General features: G+C 39.2%; 1 protein-coding gene across 1 annotated transcript in view; it reads left to right on the plus strand.

The window, feature by feature from the left end:
* DYM (dymeclin) overlaps positions 1–17,074 on the plus strand; it is a 490,131-nt gene that overhangs the window by 114,299 nt on the left and 358,758 nt on the right. The window contains exons 6-7 of the mRNA XM_042781387.1: positions 8,330–8,455; positions 10,296–10,438. Of these exons, the coding sequence (XP_042637321.1) occupies positions 8,330–8,455; positions 10,296–10,438 (269 nt within the window). The remainder of the gene's footprint in view (positions 1–8,329; positions 8,456–10,295; positions 10,439–17,074) is intronic.

A 17,074-nucleotide genomic window follows, 5' to 3' on the forward strand; every position in this document is an offset into this window, starting at 1 on the left:
TCCTTCAAGGCTCAGGGGTCCAAGATTATCTTCTGTGTCTGTGTTAATTGGTTTCCCTTTTCTTTGTTGAAGAGGGTCTGTGCAATCCTTCTTCCTAGTACGCCATCTTGCCCTGTCTCTTCTTGCATAGTTTTTTTGCCACAGATTTTCCCAGTGCAGTTTGTCATTTGATTTCCTGAGTGCTGCTCCCATGAGTGTTTATTGTGAGTCCAAGTAAAATGAAACCCTTGACAACTTCAGTCTTTTCTCCTTTTATCATAGTTTTACTTATTGATCTAGTGAGAATTTTTGTTTTCTTTATGTTGAGATGCAATCCATACTGAAGGCTGTTATCTTTGATCTTCATCAGTAAGTGCTTCAAGTCCTCTTTGCTTTCAGCAAGCAAGGTTGTGTCATCTGTGTTTCACAGGTGGTTAATGAGTCTTTCTCCGATCCTGATGCCATATTCTTTTTCATAACATGTATCTTCTCAGAATATTTGCTCAGCATAGAGATTTAATAAGTATGGTGAAAGGATATACCCCTGATGCACACCTGTCCTAGTTTTGAACAGCACAGTATTCCCTTGTTCTGTTCAAAGAACTGCTTCTTTACATGCAGATTCAGCATGAGCGTGAATAAATGTTCTGGAATCCCCATTCTTCATATCGTTATCCTTAATTTGTGATGATCCACATAGTTGAAGCCCTTTGCATAGTCAATAAAATACAGATAAACATCTCTCTGGTATCCTTCATTTTCAGCCAAGATCTGTCTGATATTAGCAATATCTCTCATTCCATGTCCTCTTCTCAATCCAGCTTGAATGCCTGGCAGTTCCCTGTCAATGCACTGCTGTAACTGTTTTTGAATTACCTTCAGCAAAATTTTACTTGTGTGTGATAATAATATTGTTGATTAATTTCCACATTCTTTTGGATTACCTTTCTTTGGAATGGGGACAAATAGTGAGACATAAAGGATGTCTAATGGTTAGCACGTGCACTAGAGAAAAGTAAAACAAGGAAAAGGGGGGAGGAGATGGGGTTGGGGAACGTGGCTTATTGGAAAAAATGGCTCTGAGACCTAGAAGAGGTATGTGCTGCCGAGTTGGCTAAGTTTTACCATTAATTTGATGCTGAATTTTATAGCAGAAGACAAGAGGGAAACATGAAATAACATTGAGGGAAGGGTAAGCTTTTCTTATGTAACAGTCTTTGTATTTATGAAGTTGTAGAAATAATTTGATGGTTACAATGGTTTTATCTTTCTGTAAAGAGGATTTTGTTTCTGGGGTGACCATCAATTTTAAACCATGTTAATTTAGTTTCAGGGCTGAAATTTTTTGGTTATCTAAAGGATTTAAAGCTGGGCTGTTGTAGTCTGTGAGTGAATTGATTTACTTCCCACTCACTCTTATCCCAAGTTAATGACCCCTTTGGAAATCCCATTGCTGTGTACGGAGTGAGTACCAGAGCTTGCACCCTTGGCAGGTCTTCGACTATCCAGCTTATGGTCCCTGGATGCTCAAGCCTGTCAAAAGCATCGCTGAGCTTCTCGGCCACCTCTTGAAAAACCCAAACCCGCCCCACTGCCGACGAGGCAATTCAGACTCATAAACCAAACTCCAAACTTACTGCTGTTGAGTTGAATCCGACTTATAGTGATCCCTCCTTGGGTTTTTGAGGTGGTGTCTCTACAGAAGTATATTGCCCAACCTTCCTTCAGAGGAGTGGCTGGTGGGTTTGAACCTCCAGCCTTCTGGTTAGCAGTCAAATGCCTTAGGCACTGTGCCACCAGAGCTCCTTGTCAGAGTAGAACTGCTCCATAGGATTTCCAGGGTTATAAATTTTTACAGAAACAGTTTACCACATCTTTCTCCTACAGAGTGGCTGGTGGGTTCAAACTGCCAACCTTTTGGCTAATAGCCAAGTCCTTTAACCACTGTGCCACCAGGGCTCCTAGCTACCTCTTATAGATCAGTAAAAATGCCCTGAACCAAAGTTCCAAATGTCAGTTTGACCTGTCTAACTTTTCCTAGTGCCTTGAATCTTGGCCTTGTAATTCCTCACTATTTTGTTAGCTTTTTCATGGTTTTAGGACGTGTTCTCTTGCCTTCCCTGCCACTTCCCAGTGTTCCTTCTGAATTTCCTATTCATTACTGCAGGAAGTGGGAGTAGCCCAACCTCTGTGCTGTCTTCAAATATTATGTGGTTCTCCACATTAATATATAAGCTATGCTCTGTTACACTTTGCAGTTATTTTCTAACATTAGTTGCATTTTTTATTCAGCATTTTTTTTTAATCTTACATAATATAAGTGTAGAATGTAAATTGCAAAGTGTGAAAAGTATTAATACTGGTGTTCAAAATGTATTATAGGAACACTTACCCAGGTTGGATCAAGGAAGGTTTCCTGGAGGAGGTAAATGTAGTCCAGAGTCTTGAAAGAGAAATAACATGAGTTAGGCAAGCAGTTGGGTCAGGAGGCTGGAGCCATCATCACAAGGTTTGGGAAGTAAAAGGGAACGTGGTAACTGGGAAGTAGTAGTTGATAGATAGCTGCATTTCACCCATGAGTGTCTTCCAAATGTGTTTCTTAAATGGCTGTTTCAGAGTTTTTTCGCTTATATGATTTTTTTCCTTGATGGATGGAACTCAAATTTGGGTTTGTTATTTTGAAGCAGACTTTTCAAAGCATCAATCTTCTTCAATACCGCTTATGATAGAAAATGGATTAAACGAGGGCTGTGGGCTGCTTTGCCTTAGTCTTGTTCCAAACAAATGTTGAGTAATTATTTTTGCCGTTGCTAGTTAGTTCCATTACTGTGGCCCCAGGAGTCTAGTGAATTTTTGTGCAAGACAGTAAAGTATGAAACAGTGCTTGCAAGCTGGGAGTTTCAGATACATTTCATCAGGTAAAATTTATGCATAAATGGATGTATGTTTCTTGGTTTTAGTAAACCCAAAATAACATTAATTGCTCACTTCTATCTTTCAGCATAGTAGAAAAAGACTATTCAACAAATACATGAGTACTTATTGTCAGCCACTGTTTTTGGTGTTAGGGAAGTAATGGTGAGTAAGACATAAATTCCATTTGAGTGGGGGAGGGTGGGACAGACAGACAAATTGATGCATAATACAGTAACAAAATGTGATAGGTGCAATGAAGAAAAATGCTAAGAGTATGGTGGCATTTTAGCCAAGACTGTAAAGGAGAGCTCTCTGTGGAGTGGACATTTCAACAGAAACCCAAATGAAGTTAGACAGGGAGCCCTGTCACCATGTGGTGGAAAGGCATTCTAATCCAAGGGAATAGCACACATATAACCCTAAGGTGGGAGCATGCTAGTGTATCCAAAGACCACTAAATAGGTCATTGTAGCTGGAGCAAACTGAGCAAGGACAGAGGTTGTGTGGCAGGAGATGAAGCAGGATTGTTAATCAGAAGTCATATGGTGTCTTGCAGGCTAAGTTAAGGACTTTGTCTTTTATTCTAAGTGGATCGATAGCTACTGGGTGGTTGTTGCTGTATGGACATGTCACACTTTGTGCACCAAAGTTGTTTTGTGGCTGTAGGTAGTTTCTTTAGACAGTGAAAATTGGCAGTTAGGCTCTTGACATCTTTGGGGAAAGAAAAAAAAGTATTGTTTTAGTAATTTCTAATACCTTTGGTATGTCATTTGAAGCTGTGCTTCATTGTGTACTTAAATTATTTTTACTCAGCCATTTTGTTGGAGCCTATTTTAATCCATTTATTTCACTATTATAGTCTTAGCCTTCTACACACACACACACACACACACACCCCTCTACCTCTAGTACAACTCTGGTAGATTAGTAAAGTAGTCATGAGTGTTATTTGCATGGTACATGTTAGACAGATACTTGGCTCTTATTGAAATTAGCACTTAAGTTTAATTCTTATTGGGTTCCTATGGTAGGCAGAATAATGCCCCCCGCAGCAAAAAAATCCACACCCTAATTCTGAGAACCTGTGAATATGTTGCTTTATATGATAAAGGTATTTTGTGTATGTACTTAAGATTAAGGACCCTGAGATGGAGATACTGCTCTCTATTATCCCAGTGGGCCCAATTTACATATACAAGCTCTGGTGGCGTAGTGCCTAAGGCATTTGACTGCGAACCAGAAGGTTGGTAGTTCAAACCCATCAACTACTCCTTGAAAGGAAGACTGGGCAATCTACTTCCATAAAGATTTACCACCTCAGAAACCCAAAGGGGGTTGCTGTGAGTCAGAATCGACTCAATGGCAGTAAGTTGTTTCAAGGTAGAAGAGGAAAGCAGAAGAGTGGGTAAGCAAAGTGTGGCGTGAGAAGCACCCTACCTACCCTTGCTGGCTTGAAGACGGAAGAAGGAGGTCGGTCCCAGGCCAAAAATGGGGACCTCTGGAAGTTGAATGTGCCCTCCACTTACAGCCACAATAAAATGGGCATCTGGGTTCTCGTAATATAGTAGTGTCAGAACTCATCTAATTTCAAGGGGGCAATGAAAGTCACCATCAACACCAGACTGATTCCCATGAGGTAGAAGTCAGATACATATACACTCTGAAACTTTTTTTTTTTTTTTTTAAATAAAACCAATTCTGATACCAGTTGTCCTTCCTGTGGCACTCTCTGTTTCTCTGTTGGGTTCAATAATTCGTTGCAGTGTCCATACAGAATTCACAGACCATCACAGTTACGGAGTTTGTAGGGAAATAAAAAGTTACAATTCAGGATCAACTTGGTGATAACAGAACCCAAATCCGAATAAAGTTCTTCACTCAGCTTCCAACCAGGATGACACTCAGCTGCTTCTTGGTTATGCCTACCAGGCTCTGCTTGGGCTTGGCCTCTACCCTGTCTGAGCAAATGCTACAACTCTTTACTCTGCTGGTAAGTGTCTGAAGGCACCCTACTCTGCCAACAGGCTTAGCCCTCTTGCTCCGTGGGTTGGTGAGTCTACTGCAGCTTGCCTTGCTCTGTAGGTGTAGGCTGGGAAGCCCACTGAGGTCAGTTATCTTGTATCAGTCTCCTGGTTTATTGCTGCTTGTATCATCTCGCACCATTTCATGCTGTCTCCAGGTTACAGCTCTCTCTGTCTTCCAGGTCTAAGAGGTTCTCACCATAGGAACCCTGGGTCCCAAGGTCATACTCTGCTCCTAGCTCTTCTTGATGGTAGTGAAGTCTCTCCTTCAACCTCTTTGAGATTGGCTGTGTTAAGCCTAGCAGGATGGCAAAACTGATCAGTCCCCTAGATGGGCCAGAATCACCTAGTTTGCATAGTAATCAGTGCCCACAAGGGTTTTATGTACCTTATTTGCATAAACTATCCCATCCCTTTGCAGGTTTTAAAAAATAAAAAAGCCAGACTCACTGCTGTTGACTCAGTTGCGACTCCCAGCGTCCTCTCCTTGGGTTTCCAAGGCCGTATAGCAAATCATCTTGGCAGAACTACAAACCCAGGGACAGAAAGTCATAGGTAAAGAGAATCTTGTTGCCCTATAGTCCCACAACCAAGGAACTGCCAACAGCCCTAATGATTTAGGGAATAGATTCTTTCTAGAGCCTACAGAAGGGGATATAGCTTGCCAATGTCTTGATTTAGCTTGTTGAGACCTGCACCAGACTCCTGATTACAGAACTAAGGAAAATATATTTGTGTTATTTTAATGTGTGTGGTGAATTGTTAATGGCAGCAGTAGAAAGCTAAATACAATCCTGATGGAACATGTCTAACTTCTCAAAGCAAACATCTTAACAAATCAAATCTATTAAATATAAAATTTTAGATCATTAATTCATTTCAACTAATAATTTGTTGAGGTGCTGTGGTGGTGTAGTGCTTAAGGCATTTGGCTGCTAACCAAAAGGCCGGTGGTTCTAGCCCAGTAGCTCCTCCATGGAAGAAAAATGAGACTGCTTCAGTAAAGATTTACAGCCTTGGTAACCCAAGGAAGGCCACTATGAGTTGGAATTGACTAGATGGCAGTGAGTTTTGAGTGAGAATAATTTGTTAAGGAACTGTACAAATACCTGCTATTTGCCAGGAACTGTGGTAGGAGCTTGAAATGAGTTTTGGGGGAGGGGACTTCTTCATGAAACTCAAGGTCCTGAGTCATTTCTTGATCAATTTTTTACTTCATATTTTAAACTTTTTAAAATTATTGATCATTTCAGACATGTAAATGTAGAGATAGTAAAGAACCCCCACATGCTCATCATTTAACTCCAGTAATTATCAACTCATGACCACTCTTGTTTCACCTCTATCCCATCTACAACCATCCTTCCTGTCCACATCCTGGATGATTTTCAAGAAGATTTTGTATATTACAGCATCTTGGACCAAACAGTTACTGTTTTCTTGTTCCCTAGTGAGAAAAGAGGAGCTCTGGTAGCATAGTGCCTAAGGCACTTGACTGCTAACCAGAAGCCTGGTGGTTCAAACCCACCAGCCACTCCTTGGAAGGAAGGTTGGGCAATCCTACTTCCCGTAGTGATACTGCCTCGGAAATCCAAGGAGGGGTCGCTATGAGTCGGGGCCGACTCGACGGCAAATAACAACAGTGAGAAAAGAAAAGCTCAGACTGTATTTTAGTGTATACTTTATCATCCATCTGTGAATTCATTCATGATCTTTAGTGTATACTTTATCATCCGTCTGTGAATTCATTCGTGATCTTTAGTGTATACTCTATCATCCATCTGTGAATTCATTCAGGACGTTTAGTGTATACTCTATCATCCGTCTGTGAATTCATTCATGATCTTTAGTGTATACTCTATCATCCATCTGTGAGTTCATTCAGGACGTTTAGTGTATACTCTATCATCCGTCTGTGAATTCATTCATGATCTTTAGTGTATACTCTATCATCCGTCTGTGAATTCATTTGTGATCTTTAGCTCTGTATTTCTTGTCATGAAATTTTCCCTACAGTTTCTTCGGTGAAAGTTAGGAAGTCATTTAGGTTCAATTAAAAAGAGAAACCAATACAAGAATTGAGTTTCGTGTGCTTAATGTATACAGTAGTAGTTTTGGAAATTTTAGGGGAAAAAATGAATTGTTACGCAGTTTCTTTAAAAGTCCGATTTCTGAGTAGAACTGAGATTTATTCATTATACATTAAGGTCACTTGCATGGGCCTCTGCTGTTTCATGTAATTTTCCTATACTTCTAGGACCAGTAAATCCTTAAAATATCTGGTTTGAATTTAAGCTTGCCCAATTCTAGAATCAAGTCATTTTTAATTTGCTTAATGAGCCTTCACCTAAATAGATGTTAAGTATTTTCCTTTGGACTTTCCATGAATGTTTTAGTTCTGTCAGGATATTTTGATATCTTTTGGAGTTACTCTTTTTGCTGTGTTGTTGAGATTTCCATTTCCTGGTCTTTACATATTAGTGTTCTCCATGCTAATCCTGTCTAAACTTTTGCAGTAACTAAAGATTTCTTGATGCATTTATTCTTGACCTCTTTGCTCACTGGCAACTTTATTTTCTTTTTGTATTTCATCTATGACTGTTTTTCTAAAAGACCTTAATTCTCTTGAGAGTAATAAAAAACCAAACCAAACTTACTGCCATAGAGTTCATTCTGACTCATAGTGACCTCCATTGGGTTTCTGAGGCGGTAAATCTTTATGGAAGTGATTGCTCCATCTTCCATGGAGCAGCTGGTGGGTTTGAACTGCCAACCTTCTGGTTAATAGTCAAATGCCTTGGGCACTTGCACCATCAGAGCTCCTTTGAGAGGGTAATAGTTCTTCATAATAGATAACACTGAATATAACAGTAGTGATTTGTTTCTTGTTCATACTCTGATGCAGTCTGTCTGAGGTAGAAAGGCAGAGTCTCAGCAGGGGTCCAACAGAATGATTGGTTCAAAGCCCTGTGGGAAATAAGGAAATAATGGGATACCAGATTGACATCCAAGAGCTAATGTCTGGGAAAGGGTAATGTTTTCTCTTGACTTGATTTTTATGTTAAACATATTAGTATTTTTTCATAACCTAGAAGGTGGTGTAGGAGCTCTGGTGGCGTAGTGCCTAAGGCACTTAACTGCTAACCAGAAGGCTGGTGGTTCAAACCCACCAGCCACTCTGGGGAAGGAATATTGGGCAATCTCCTTCATAAAGATTTACTGCCTTGGAAACCCAATGGGGGTCGCTTTGAGTCGGAATTGACTCAATGGCAGTAAATTAGGTTTGTTTGTTTTTTTTTTTTGGAGAAAAATGTTGAATATTTGGATTTGTGTTTTTAAATGTGTTTTAAAGAGAGCAGTATCTTAATCATTCAAAGTAATCATTATCTTGTTTCTTCCCCTCATTTCTCCAGAGATATTACATATGAAATATCAGTAGAAGCTATATCAACAATGGTTGTTTTCCTTTCCTGCCAACTCTTCCACAAAGAAGTTTTACGACAGAGCATCAGTCACAAGTATTTGATGCGGGGTCAATGGTATGTTTCTTTTTAACATTTACCTAGATAATTGTGTAAGTCTGTGTTTCTAGTCTTGTCCTTTCACGTGAGGGTTGTCCCATGTCTCCAGCCACGTGTTTGCTCTGGCCCTCCTGTCATTGCTTCAAGCCCAGAATAAGGGGGAGGTTCTGTTTTCCCTGTTCACACGTTGCCCTGCTCACTCCCCAGCTTATTACCTTCTTTAGTGGTTGCTTTTATAGAACTGAAAATTTGAAGTCACTTTTCTTCTTTTTCCCTCCTCATTTTGTTCATTCAAAATTATTTTTATATCTTCCCCTTCTCACCAGTCCTACTGTAACTATCACCATGTGGTTGTTGTTGTTTTTGTTATGTGCCGTGGAGTCCAACCCGACTCAGTTACCCCTCCTTGGGTTTCCGAGGCAGTGTCACTACGGAAGTAGATTGCCCCATCTTCCTTCTGAGGAGTGGCTGGTGGGTTTGAACGATCAGCCTTCTGGTTAGCAGTCAAGTGCCTTAGCCACTATGCTACCAGTTAGACTACTCCAACAGCCTAACAGCCTGTTAACTGACTTTGCCTACCTTTGTTTAGCCCACAGATACTTATTGTGTGCTTACCCTGTGCCAGGCATTGTGTTAGGATCTGGGGCTACAAGATGCTGAGCAAAAGCTTTCAGTCCCCTAGCTGGTGGGTATGGAAATAGATAAGCACTAAAGAAATGCACATAGATGTGCATCATCTGTGCATCTTTCCTGTTGACTTAATCTTCATGGGACTTTAAATTGTAAAACAAGTACCAAATAAAGTAGCTTGGATTAAAGCATGCAAGAAGTTGAGAGCTTTGTTTTCTCTACCTCCTTCTTGCTGCCTTGGTTATGGGGTGGTAACTTCTTTCTACCTTGATCACAACTGTGACATAGGGCTCTTTGTAACATATCTAAGAATCACTGATTCGAGAGAAAGGGCCTAGGATTTGGAGACAGAAAGTTTGAGACTTCTGTTATCATTCCTGTTGTGTTCAGATAACCCCCTATCTGAAGACACATCTCTGATAATGACACTGTGACTCACTTTGGCTGGAGGCAGTGCTTGGCATTGTGGGAAGGGATATGAGCCTTGTTCAGAGGCTCTCAGCATTTCTTTCTTTATAGGGCCTGAAGAGTTGAGATTCTCTTTGTCATAAATAGAGAATGGTGTATATTTATTTTCTAAATTGTTAGATTTTTATAAAATGTGCCAAATATTTAAGCCATAATATGCTCTTTACTGACTTGAGGTTCATCTCGGAAGCCGTAATTTGAAAAGCTCCATAGTACGTCCAAGAGTCTGTTAGAGTTTTCTTCTGGATTTTGGGAATTGGTTTATCACCAATTTCTGGACACACAACCCTTTTTACCTATTTTTCTCCCTTCTCCTCCCATTCCTACTTGAAAGTGAAAAGTATTAACATTTAAAAAAAATCTCTACATATGTATGGATTTTTCTGTGCATGCATAAATTTCATACTTAAAAAGTACAGTCTTATTATTTTAAAATTACTACCATTTTCTAGCTGCCAGGCAGTATATTATACACTAAACTTACAATATCTTGAGCTTTTATATAGATTACAGGTGAAGTTACTGAAGCTCAGAGAGTTTTAAGTGATTTGATCAGTGTTTTATGGCATGCTAAGAGGCAAAGCAAGAATTACCTCAGATCTGAGCACAGAACCCATGGCCTTCATTCCTGTGTGACAATGCTAGATTTATTTGAATTGCATTAGTCTGTTTTTATTAATGGCAAAATTTTCTGTGTCATTATACAGAATGAAGTGACTGCAGTAAATGGGAGTTTTAATTTTCTTTTTCTTTTGTATAGTCTTTCTTACACCAGCAAACTTGTGAAAACTTTATTGTATAACTTTATCAGACAAGAAAAACCACCTCCTCCAGGAGCCCATGTTTTCCCTCAGCAGTCTGATGGTGGAGGGCTGCTCTATGGACTTGCATCAGGAGTAGCAAGTAAGTCTTAGCACATTTTTTTTAGTTCTTTGAAGTATGTAGTATCCTAGAGAAGCACCAGCCTTATAATCTGTTAGAAATGAAAGCAAAGAGTTTTATTGAAAGGTAGAGAGACTTATGAATTGGGAGACACACTAACACCTGGACAGGGTACTGTAGTGGTCTAAATTGCAAGAAGAGAGTGGGGTTTGTTTTGAGGGGGGTAAATAAAGGGCTCTGGACACAAGGGGTATATGGCAAAAAGTTACAAGGGTGTTGTTGACCATTCTTCAAGGATCAAGCACTCTCACAAGCATCTTTTAACAAATTATTCCTCGTGAGCACAGGCTAAAATCTTGACCCTTGCTTCGTTTGGGTTGCAAACAGTTAAACTTTTATAAGAAACTAAATTGTCTCTTCAGAGCAACAGAAGCAGAGATTTTAGGCCAAGCTGCAGTTTGATTCAAAATCGAGTTTAATTTAGATCTGGGGCAGCCGTTTCAGTCATGCCACGTGCCTCAGTGTTAGAATTTGCTTATATAATAGCTTTTGTCTGATTAGGCATAAAAAATTCTGTTTGCTTGGGTACTGCCATCAACAGTTTGAGTGGGTCTATGCAGCTGGCTAAACGTGAAATATTGAAAGTAATTTTAAGTATTAATTTTTCTTTTTTCTGTAGTGACATGTTAAGTATTTGCAAATGATGAATAGATTATCTATAAAACACCATTTTTCAAGAAAAATGTCTACAAATAAAGATGCATATTACATGGGCTCTGGCTAAACAATAAACATAAAGTTATGCCTTTGGAAACTTTTTACTGCTTATGTTATAAGAAGCAATCTTTCTATTTTAGGGGTTTATTGGCTAGGTTTTTATATAACTAATCAGGCTAAGTTTCCTGTTATGCTTAGTGTTCAGTGGCAAATTAGCACATTTTGAAGGGTTTTATAATAAACTCTTAAATGGCACAAACTTGGGTTTTGTTAAGTTGGTAGCAAATTTCCTACCTGAAGAAAGCTTTTTCCACCCCACAGTAAGGCCTCTTTTCTGCTTCACAGTGCTCAGACCTGAGGCTATGGGAGTTGCAGGCATATTCCTGGTTTTCCCTTGTTGTGTGAAGGACTTGTGTGAGGTCCACTTACACTTTCTTCTTGAGGAGAAACAAAAACTAACGTGACCACTTACGCAGTTTTAAGTCTGATTGGTAGCTCACTCTACACCAGCAGGGTTCTCTCTCCTTAACTACGTAATGCAGAGTTGAGCTGTTTGAAGGAATTTTAAGTGGAGTTAATTGACTTTCATAGCTGAGTTATGTCTCTGGTGTACTCCACACTCAAGGATGGTATGAAGAGACAATACTATGTGATAACTTTATAGATAATGAGTCTTGGGAACATCTTTAGATTAAAAGAAGGCATTGGGCTGCTAACCAGAAGGTCAGCAGTTCAAACCCACCAGCTGCTTCGCAGGAGGCAGATGAGTCAGTCTACTTCAGTAAAGATCTACAATCTTGAAAATGCAGTGGGAGTTGCTGTGACTCAGAATCAACTTGGTGGCAGTAGATTTGGTCCTTTTGGGATTTCACTGTGGTAGACTACCTCTGCTGACTTCAGTAATTGATCTGAAGATGAGACTTTCTAGATTTGCTTTCTTCTAATATTTTGAATTGAATTGCCTCTGTGATCACTCCCGCCTCCATTCTGGTGATGAGCAGCCTACCTAGAATGCCAGACTTGCTTAGGTTCTTTGAGGTCTGTCTGATGCCGTCATATTATTTCACATGGAGGAGCTGTACTCAGCTTGCTAATTTTTGGCCTCCAAAGGCAGCATAGGAATGGCGCTTTGTGTCTCATGAAAAGGCTTGATAAATCTGTTAATGTTTTCTTTTTCTGTCATTAAACTGGTATAAATATTTAAAAGCTGATTATTTTCAAAATATGGTTGGAGATTTTGAGGTGAGATGGTAGGGCACATTAACTATTTTCCCCAAAACAATGGCAATACTTGGCAGTTTTGTTTTGTTTGAAGGTAACACAGTTTTATGAATAGATTTTGAGTTTTCTTTCAGTCATATGTTCATACCCAAAGGAAGCCCAGTGTGGTGTGTGGTGTCACAGGGGTTAGACTCTTGGCTGCTAACTGGAAGGATGCAGTTTGAATTCACTAGCCTTTCCATGGGAGACAACTGTGACACCACCTGCTTTCCATAAAGAAACCTTATGTGGGGCAGTTCTACTCTGTCCTACATAATTGTTAGGAGTTGGAGTGGACTGAACAGCAGTGGGGTTGGGTTTGGTTGTTATTTGGAATTGAAAAATAATAAAGTGCTGGTGGGCACTCACATTGGAGAACCATGGGGCTACTAGCATCCCCCTCTTCTGCTTTCTTTCTTACTAGGTATGTGTAAGGAACACTGGTGGGACAGTGGTTAAGTGCTTGACTGCTAACTGAAGGTTCAGCAGTTCCAACCCACCAACTGCTCCCGGGAGAAGGATGTGGCAGTCTGCTTCTGTAAAGCTGTACAGCCTTGGAAGCCCTATGGGGGGCGGTAGTTCCTACTCTGTGCTATAGAGTTGCTATGAGTCGAAATTGACTCCACAGCAATGGGTCATTGGCATCCTGAGTGCCAAAAAAGTTGAATTTTAAACACATAACTAGAGTTTTGTAACTATTCTATGTAGACAATTTCATATCCTGGAAACCTGGTGAGGATTTGCTGTAGGGGAGGTAGCTTGGTACCGGATTCCCTGACTTTTAAGACTTTCCCACAGGATATTCACGAAACTGGAACTGGTACGCCCCCTGGTGGCAGGTGGCACTGGTTGAGCCTCTTGTGAGTTCAAACCCTGGTCTTTTTCCTGGTAGCGCCACTCTTTGGATGCCACCACAGGACCTCTCAGCTACGCTTTCTCCTCTTCCAGTCCAGGAGGCCTTTGTGGATTAAGGTGGATTTTCAGAGCCAGTATTCAGAATCGATGTCTTTGTGATGGAGTCCTAGCTTAGTGTGATTTTCTTCTTCAACTCTTTGAATCTCATTATCCTAATACATAAGACTAATAAAGCCCTTTTGTACGGGGTTATTGTGAGGAATATGTGTGTTATTGTGTATAAAAATCACTTCTAAAACTATACAACATCTATTCTCATGCAAATAACTTTAGTTACTTGGGCTGAAACTCTGCTGCTTCTTAGGTTAAATAGAAATAATTTAAAGGAAAACAAATTTTGTTAGCTGAACAGTGATCAGAAAACCTTTGGCAAATTTATATAAGATATTAAAAACTATAAATTTATGAATCAAATGTTTTGAAAACTGGCTAATTTGAATCCACCAGCCATGTTTTTGTTCTTTCTCAAACTGCCTTTTCATTTTATGGGGTGCGAAATTTGTCCAGTGACAGTCAAAAAGGAAAATTTCATGGTAAATAGATAATGACAAGAGATTCCACCTTCTTAAATAAACTTGCTTTGTTGATGGTTGTTGTATCGTTTCTTACTTATAATTTATCTTAAAGAAGATCTTATTTGCTTTTTGATAGTTTGTTTATAAAATTAGCCACTGAAAGATTAACAGCAACAACGAAGGATTTGATGCTTTACCCAAGCCTCATTACAATAAATATTTCAAGTGTTCATCTAGTCAAAGGTATCAATAATATTAGTAGTCTTGGTTATGGTCAGTCAAGGAATTGATAGTTAATTTTTGTTTTAATCTACAGACAGCTCACCTACCCTGGTAAAAATCCTCTGTAAAGCAAATGACCTAAGGCCCTAGCTCTAAGATTTGTTGTATGCTAGGGCAGGCTCTGTGGTGACCCGATATTAAGTAGGTGCTGGTGACATTCTCAGTTTGGGAGGCTACTGATCTCTTTCGTATGCTGATAGTTTAGGCACCTTTACGCTCCAGTCATTTCTGATTTTTACCTGCAGCTCTGCTTGGTGGTGGTGAGGGTTGTGGCCCAAGTAGGTCAGTCACAGCCCGTTCTGTTCTCACTGGTTTGTTAAAAAAGGTATTTCAGAATGTTAAAGGAGCCCTTCACAAAGCAATTCTGTGATCAAAACAGATTATTTTCTTTACTGATTTTGGGAGACAGATATATTGTCCTTGGGAGAGGCTGGCTCTAGACTATGATCAAGGGAAGTTGTAGAAGTTTAGGGCTATGGATAGCCCCCCCCACACACACACAAGAAGAAAAATCAAACCTACTGCCATCGAGTCGATTGCAACACACAACGACCCCCACTGGGCTTCTAAGTGGTAAATCTTTATGAAAGTAGATTGCCCAGTCTTCCTTACATGGAGTGGCTTGTGGGATTGAACTGCCAACCTTCTGGTTAGGAGTTAAATGCCTTAGGCACTGTGCCACCAGAACTCCTTGGGACAATGTATGTTGTTGTTGTTAGGTGCCTTTGAGTCAGACCCGACTCATAGTGACCCCTTCTTGGGTTTCTGAGGCGGTATCACTACGGAAGTAGATCACCCAATCTTCCTTCCGAGGAGTGGCTCGTGGGTTTGAATCACCAGCCTTCTGGTTAGCAGTCAGATGCGTTAGGCAGTGTGCCACCAGAACTCCTTTTGAGTCCAAAAGGTACTCAGTAAATTGTTAGTTAGTAACAGTCATTAACAGACAGTCCCTGGGTTTGGATTAATATACAACTTCCATTTGCTCTTTAATGTTACATAAATTTGCCCTCACTTTGAAAATGATTGAACCAGTGAACTCCCAATAAATTCTTCATCACAATCATCTTCACTTGATGGAAGGGCAGCTTTTAAATTGTTGAAAAGGCTTTGAGCCTTTTCTTGCACTAAATAAAACCAAAAGCAACTTCACTGCCACCAAGTCAATTCCTACTCACAGTGACCCCCTTTGGGTTCTGCGGTGGTATATCTTTAAGGAAGTAGATTGCCCAGTCTTCCTTACATGGAGTGACTGGTGAGTCTGAACTGCCAACCTTCTGGCCAGCAGTCAGATGCCTTAGGCACTGTGCCACCAGAGCTCCTTGCACTAAAGTAGGGCTAAATAAGAACTGTATGCACCTGGTCCAACTTACCTACAGATTCTTGAAGACACAGGAATGTAGCTAGTTCTTAACCCAGGGACTGCCTGTAGTATGTAAAGATAACTTTTTAGTTAAAAAATACTAAAGAATAGAAAATCAGTCAATCAGTCAGTCACCTTATAGTGATGTACAGGTTTCAGATAGTTGTAGAATTGTGTGGAAAATGTCATGGTGTGAGGAGCAATAACTTAAAACACTTATTCAGTTTTTTATTTTGATTATATCTTAATTCTTTTACCTTGAACTTTTAATATATTTTCAAGCATTTTAATTGACTCTAATGCTTGAAAAAGATGAAATGAGGAAATGTTGACTTTGAAGTTTCTCATGTGTTTTCAGTTATAACACAAAGCTGTAATGTGATTATAACTGAGTATTTAATATTTTAAAGAGCCAAGCCTAATTAAATATGTTCTGCTAACCTGCACTTTCCATCACAAGAACTGAGTGCTGAGGTCTTACACAATAACTTGTGATAGATGGTTTTTCCATCTGAGTTGAGCCATCAAGAATAGTTTTTTTCCGTTGCTTGTAGTGATGGGTGTCCCAGCCAAATTATAAGGCCAAAGTAGTGATTATTTGTTTAGACAAATGCTGTAGAGAAATTTAATAAAGGATAATTTGTAGGTGAAGATTCATATTTCTTCCAATTGCTGTTACTGAGAAAATTGTTGCATTCATTATAGTAGATATGGTATGCAGTAGTTGTAATTTATCTTACACGACTGTTATTTTTTTCTTCATTTTTGGCATTTTCTGGAGTGACTCATTGGAAGAAAAAAACTACACTGAGAAAAAAGTGTTGGGCACTCAGGCATAGTGGTGAAAATAACAAATACCTAATTAAAGCATTTGGAACTTGCAAGAAAAACAAAGTACTTTATAAATAATAGTTACATCTCATTTCATTTCCATTTGGAAAGATTTGGTAGATTTTATATACCAGATTTTTCACTTTCCCTTTTTCAAGACTGAATTCATTTTGTGACATAAAAGAATTAATTTCACTTTACTGTTCCTTGTGGTTGTTCCTTATGGGAATATATCGAGGATTTAGAACAGTATCTAGAGTGCACAATGACTGAATTTAGTTGTAAGGTAGTAATGTTAAGTTATTTTAATTTTAATTGCTCTCTTACAAAAGTATTGTTTCAGAATTTAGACTTTTAAAAAAGGCTTTTATTAAATAATCATTGGAAATAATATGGTGTCAAAATACTGTACAGTATTGGCTTGTTATCTTTTGTCCTCATATACATACTGATAACCACCTGTGAACCAGTTTCCAGACATGCCTTTGGAAGTCAGTATGTTAGCCTTCTACTCTTATTTTCTGCTTGGTAGATTTGAAGGGGGGGGGACATTCTTCGCCTTTTTTTATGTCACAAATAGTTGAGGAATGAATTAATTCATATTCATGAGGAAAGATAGAGAATAAAATAATTAATTTCAAATGAAATCCTTAAAGTAATTTTCTAAGGTTTGTTAATAGTACTGTTTATTTGGTGCAGTGCAGTTAAATCTGTTTTTGAAACTTCTGCAATATAAATCATTTTATTATGGAATTTTAAAATATTAAAGTACTTAAA

The sequence above is a fragment of the Orycteropus afer genome, unplaced genomic scaffold, assembly GCF_000298275.1.
Source record: "Orycteropus afer afer isolate SDZICR_OR568_19922 unplaced genomic scaffold, OryAfe1.0 scaffold00113, whole genome shotgun sequence".
Taxonomy (NCBI): domain Eukaryota; kingdom Metazoa; phylum Chordata; class Mammalia; order Tubulidentata; family Orycteropodidae; genus Orycteropus; species Orycteropus afer.